At 35.0% G+C, this 6861-nt stretch overlaps 1 protein-coding gene across 1 annotated transcript in view; it reads right to left on the bottom strand.

Annotated features, from left to right (window-relative positions):
- Window positions 1-747: 747 nt before the first annotated feature.
- Window positions 748-6861, bottom strand: part of CFAP47 (cilia and flagella associated protein 47) — a 291654-nt gene continuing 285540 nt past the window's right edge. The window contains exon 66 of the mRNA XM_057411837.1: window positions 748-1031. Within this exon, the coding sequence (XP_057267820.1) occupies window positions 822-1031 (210 nt within the window). The 3' untranslated portion in view covers window positions 748-821. The remainder of the gene's footprint in view (window positions 1032-6861) is intronic.

Genomic DNA, 6861 nt, shown 5'->3' with positions numbered 1-6861 from the left:
GGCTCCGTTCCTCATTGATGTTTAATAGCCTTCTGTATTTCGGTACTCTAAAGCACTCTCTAAACATGGACTCAACACAAAAAATACTGAGGGAGGATATTTTATTTCTCTCTCTATTACTTCTAATTATCTAGGATTTTGAAGGGTTATGGGCTTAATAAATCAGGATCTTGTTTTAGGCAAAGCAAAGAAGCAAAGATGTCATAATTAATTAAATTTGACAAACTAAGAGAATCTGAAAGGCACTCAAGGTCTAAACATATGACATGAAAAACATTTCACCTTAGCAAAATACTGCAAACTTTGGGCAAGGGTTTTATTGTGAAAAACATCAGGGATTGGCTTTGTTTGGTTGGTTTGCATGGGTGTAATATGTTGAACATCACACAGAACATTCATTAAATCTTCCTATTAAAGTCTTTCTAAACTAATAACCCTTCAAACGCAAAGCATTAGTTTGAATTCCCTAATTTCCAAGGGTTTTTTTTTCAACTCAAAGATTCTTCATACTGGAACTTGCTGGTATTTGTAAGATATACATAAACCATTAGAGATGCATCCAAAATTCCTCATAGAAAAATAAGAGTATTACTAAAGCTCAGGCACTCTGAATCTTCCATATAAAGTATACCATCAATGCATATTATATCTGACGTAAAAAAAAAAACAAAAAACAAAAACCTAATAAATCAACAAAATATACACCCCCACAAAAAAACAAACAAAAAAACACCACAAAAACCACACTCTGTTTTTATCTGCAGAATTTATTTGACAAAAGTGTCCTCCCCCACCAAAAAAATAACAGATCATAACTTTCTTTATTTTTTTCTCAGGACCAAAGGTGAACCCTTAATTGGTGAGGATACTGCAGTGGTTGTAAGTTTCAGATTTTCACGTAAAAAATTGCGTTGTCGAACTGTGGCTGATCTTATGTAATTTCTAGTAGAAATTACTTTTGCTGGACTTGTCGGTGGTATACTCTGTGGAGGCAGTCCATTAATTTCATATGTCCACTGCATTGATTGAGCCTGGAATAACGAACAGAGACATAGGGGGAAAAGAAAAAAAATCACTAATCAAATACCTTGAAAATTTGACAGTGATTTACCATGCTACATTGATTTCAAAAGATACTTATGCTTTTCCATGTAAGGTACTGGAATAACACAGAATAAGAATTGTAGTCCTGGAACACAGAAAACAGAAATCAGATTTAACTTTAATCAGGACTAGGAACAACAAAGATGAGAAATTTAACTTCCTGGCTGATCTAAAATTCCTTTTTTATTTAGTAAACCCCATAGGTCATATGTTTTTCAAAGATAATTGTTCCATAGTACAATATAAAAGCCTCAGGTTGATACTGTAGGATTTAATTGCAGCTCTGGTATTGATAATAATGGTATTATTAAATGGTGGAATTTTTTGCATAAAAATAATGAGTGAAACTAAGAGAAAAAGACTCTGAGTATGCACAAGAGAATCGCAGCTTCATGTTGAAATCTCTAGTTTGAAGCATATTTATGAGAATTGAAAATTACACTCTTCATTTGCACTCTGTTTATAAATTGTCTCTAGGAATAGAGCATATGTTTCTATGTCATGTCTTGTAATGCTTGAGTGTTTGATTCTGAGTACGTGATTCTTTCTCTTACTACATATCCCTTCTATCTATACTTAAGGAGTATTATTCCGATGCATATTAAGGCTACACTGCTGTATATTTTTCCATGTTCTTTTGTGTCCCAAAGCACAATTTTGATTGCTAAAAACCGTGTGCAACTATTACAGAACCTTCAGTCTTTTTTTTTTCTCCAAATGTATCAGTTTAATTCCTGAAAGCAGGTCTTTACTCCAAGCCTTTAGCATTTTCCCGTCTTTATGTCTTTATGTCATGGTTTTTAGTTTTCTGTTCTCCTTTTCTTTAAAAAACAAAACAAATGAAACAACAAAACAAAACCACAAGTATTACAAACCCTCAAATGATGTGTCATTATGTCCAGCTTTGTACTATGCAAGAAAAAGAAAAAGTATTGTATGCCCACTTCAGCAATACACTCTTATCTGTTCCTTCACACTCAGCAATTAGAAATCCCAGGTTTTATGTCTTCCTTTTCTGTTTATGAAGCCTTTTTTTGCTTCCAAGCCAAAACTTGTAAGAAGACTGAGTAAAAAATATGGCATGATATACATATATTAAAATATATTCATAAAGTGATTTTTTTTTAATACAAAACATAGAACAGTGCATGTCCATAGTACATACATACACAGCACACAGAACACATCAGACTACGACTCTGCAGCCTCAAAGTAGCAAAGTCACGCTAAACAATTTATATTTACAAATTCTCAAAATCTGCCTTTATTCATCTGGCGCAGCACTGCAATCACACAGCTGTGCTGCTTATGGATCTACAGGAGGTTTGGTGGTGCTAGGCTTTTGCATCATGCTGTGTTGAACTACAGAGACATTGACATCGCTTGTAAGATCACCTTTCTATCCTGTTTCCAGCCACAAAGTTTTATCATTACAACATTTGTGATTTATGTAGTTCATCTCTCATTTAAAACTAATTTAATCCTTAAGAACAATCAGTCATTTGTAGATATAACCATTACCATCAGTCATTTTTCATTCGTGGAAACAAAAGCTGCAAATACTCCCAGATCGATCTGGAAATCAGTGCAACAGTCAACCTCAAAGCTCATGAGTTTTTCCCTCAAGCATTTAGTTAACAGTTCAGCTTCTGACATGGCTGGGTTATTGGCCCATTTGCTCATTCTCATCTGAGCGCTCTGTTGCTTTGCTGCTGAACATGTCAGTACACCAAGCAGATTTGGCCTATAGAAAGGAGCAACAACATCCATATAAATGATCACATTTTTTTCATATCGCATAAACACTATCAACCACCTCCAAAGCATAGTGTGTATATTTTTCTAGTTATTTGTTGCATTCTGTCAATTAATCATGGCCTAGGTAAAGCACTACAAAAGCCATAATGAAGAGCAGTCAACCTTCTCCATCTCTAATTTTCTCTGCAGTTTTTCTCTACAGTCATTCCATAATTTTAACTACATGATGAAGAGAATAAAATGTTAAAGTGGCTTTCTGATTTTATTAAGTTTTGTTAAATATCAGTTTCATATTTGCCACTGGAAAAGTTTGAATTTATGATGTTTACCTATGTTATCTTTCATATGCTCCTTCATATTGTTTTGATTGTTACTCTGTCATTGCTATATATTAAAGGGATATCATTGCAGACAATTTCGCATTCATATTTCAACTATTCAACAGGAACAAGTTTCAGACCATTAAACTATAAATCCTTTGGCACAGGCTTTGTTCTCTGCCATGTACTTATACAGAATTTATACTATTTCACTATAGGATTCATACTCTTAACAGCTCTTAAATGTCATCACCATATGGATCTCTAACTGTGGTGCTACTGGTTCGACAACTAGTTTTAACCAGTATTTTGGTAACTGAATATATATATTTTCTGTGATAATGCTGAAAGCATAAGTGACTTTTTTTGCTGTGTATTTTTAAAGACACATTTTTTTAAAACCTCTACTTTAAAATTGGCAGTACTGATTTTACATAGTCTGCTGAATGAATTGCCTTATTCAAATAAGATTAGTAAGCGTGAGATCTTAATAGATATTTCACCGTGCATGCATAAGTTTTTTAAACTTTCATTACTATACTGCTAAAATAAAAATCTACTTTAAATTGAATATTATCCCTGTGTAAAACAGGAAGATTAACTCATCTTTATTCTCGATTTTATTTAATATTACAAAATGATCTAGTAACCATTGACTGTAAAGATAAAATCCATCAAAAGCAGGTGTGATATGAACCAACATCAGTACCTTATGTCCAAACATAAAGTTAGGATTTAAGAGAAGTAAATAATTTTCCAAAGTTAACTAATTGTTTCATTAACTTTAGTGCAAGATGAAATGCTTTATCTTTCTTTGGTATGTGAGATGAACAATTTAGTTTAAAGAAAATTTAACCTTGGGGTCATGTTCACTGTATGTGAATCTTCATTGATCACTTCAAGGTCAGAGAAAAGATCTAAGAGGTTTTTCAACCAACAGCTTCAATGAGAATCAAGTTACTAAAAAATGATTTCTCTTCATGAAATTCACATACTGTAATTCTACAGTATAGAGTGTTAGTAATTGTTTGAAGTGGGATTTAAACAAAAGTCGTCAGCTTTGCCACCTCCCAACTTCATTTATCATCAGCATCAAACAATAGATACAGCCTTCTGGGTAGTAATAACCTTTTGCTAACTTTCTCTTTTCTGTATAAATATCTTAGGTTGCATGTTCTGTGAATAAAAAAGTTTGTGGCTTGACTTGGTGAAAAAAAGCTGCCTGTTGGGTGGCTGCTGTAGCCTGCATCAGATGTCATTCTGTGGCAGGAGAGATTGGTTTTTTTTTGCTGATGGAAAGGAAGAAAATGTTGTGGGCATTATCACATGAAGCCGTTAGGTAGGATCAAGCTAGAATTACTTATTATCTTGATTATGGATTATTAATATGGACTCCTTATTATCATAGTCCATCTATTGTAAATTATGTGCTATCTTCCAAGACAGTTGGAGACAGTCATTGTGAAAAAATTGTGCTTTTGTGTACTGATTTACTGAAATAAATACTCTTCATTTAGTTCGGCAACTTCTGCTAAAGGGGTAAACAAATGTTATAAGAAAGGAAAAGTTATTGTAACTGTCAACATGACTTGGGTTAGAATTTTGTTTAGCACAATGGGCCACCTACAATTCAGTAATTTTCAAGACAACCTAAATTCAGTAATTTTTAGAAAACCTTAGACACCCATAAATGTCTATTTTACCAGAATATTTCATTTCCAGGGCAAAATATTAGGTTTTCAAATGCTGCTGAAGCCATAACTATTTTCCTCAGGATAAAGCTGTACTGCTGAACTACATCAACTATTCTAACCAATATGAGAACTGCAGCAAGAGTAAGTCTACCAAGTTCAGTATCCATGCAAGTGCCTTGAAACTGCTGCTTTGGATTTCCAGGTTAGATAAATTCTAGCAAAGCAAAAGATGGATGACGGATCAAGTTTCAGACTTTTTTGGAGTGGTGGAAAGGAGAGAAAGGCGATGGCTAACAATCATTTTATTCACTTACAGGAACATTTTCAGATAGAGATAAGGTGATTTAATTGACTTAAGCTGTTCAAATATTAGATGTTTCACAGCATTGCTTAGGTGTAATACAATCAATATCAGCCATTCCGTCGACTGAAAATGGTCTGAATGCCCTCAAACAGCAATGGGTCCCATATTGCTATCATCTTTTGGCATAATGATAGTGTCAATAAGAGAAGTAATCTTTTCTTGCTCTTGTGAATCAAAAATTTTGAGTATTGCTTCTGCACTCAAGATCCAGTGTTACTGATTACAGGATGTACTACATTCAGTGCTTGTAATGAACCTTCTGTGTCTGTACTTTTAATGATAAAACTCAGGTCAACATCAACCAGTGGCAAGGGACAGAGGTGATGTCTTATTTAACATGAAAATATTTCATTTACCTATTAACTTGGTAACATTTTTCATTGTTCATTCTGTTTAAGAGATACAGTTTAGAAACACGTTAAACTATGTTCATTGAAAAATCTGCCAGGAACAATGTAAAACATGTTTTCACCAAGCTACTGAATATGTAGTAGTACCATTTGTTAAGATACGCAAGTCCACATAGACAAGCCTAGAAGAAGTCACACCTGGGTACTGTGACTGCACACTGCATCATTTATTTCCAGAACTGTATGACAAATGGTTTTGATATGCTGTCTTCCATAGGCTAAGTTAGTGATTATTCAGTAACAAAGGTGCACAAGCCTGACTCCTGGAGAGCTTTATAATGTTACCTACAATCTGGTTCACTCTGATGCTTATTTTATCATTTAAGACTTATTTCATATGCCTTCTGGTTTAGAATATCTCTGAAGTCTCACCCATAAATTACAAAGCAATTGCTTGGGTCTCCATCCAAATTCATCACAGTACAAGAAAATTAACTGCAGGCCAACTTCAATACTTTTTCCAAGGATTCTCCAGCCTCCTGGATGCTCTGCCTCATACCTGGCAGTGATTCCTGCCCCAGGAAGGCTTTGCAGGTCATGCAAAGCCGTGCATGATCAGCCCCTCCTGCAGCTGCACCTTGCCATCCCTAAGCTCTGTCGGTTTTCTTTTCAGCTTTACCAGCACATCACAGCCTAGCTCTGAGATGTCAGCACAGCTGAGGAAGTCCTTCTTTCCACAACAGTTTATAGCTTATCTAAGCAGCATGCTCTCTTTATTATTTTATCATTAGTGGAAATACATTTATTTTTTTTTCAGTTAGAACTGCGCTGTTTATGAAGGCTGTTATGAATGTGGAAAATTTATTCTGGAATAACACTTATTTACAAATGTTCTCCAGGCACCGTGTCACTGTTTCATACAATCACAGAATGATAGAATGGTTACAGCTGGAAAGGACCTTAAGATCATCAAGTTCCAACCCCCCTGCCATGGGGCAGGAACATCTCACACTAGACCATGTCACCCAAGGCTCTGTCCAACCTGGCCTTGAGTGATGCCAGGGATGAAGCATTCACAACTTCCCTGGGCAACCTGTTCAAGAGTATCACCACTCTCACAGTAAAGAACTTCTTCCTTATATCTAACCTGAATCTCCCCTGCTTAAGTAAATTTTAACCCATTACCTATTGTCCTATCTCTATAGTCCCTGATAAAGAGTCCCTCTCTGGCATCCACAGTTTCTTACTTGTAGCTCAACTAAGTCATAATG

The sequence above is a fragment of the Pezoporus wallicus genome, unplaced genomic scaffold, assembly GCF_028554395.1.
Source record: "Pezoporus wallicus isolate ANWC-B61680 ecotype Strahan unplaced genomic scaffold, APGP_CSIRO_Pwel_v1 contig_1438, whole genome shotgun sequence".
Classification (NCBI taxonomy): Eukaryota; Metazoa; Chordata; class Aves; order Psittaciformes; family Psittacidae; genus Pezoporus; species Pezoporus wallicus.
This window is presented reverse-complemented; position numbering and strand designations above follow the sequence as displayed.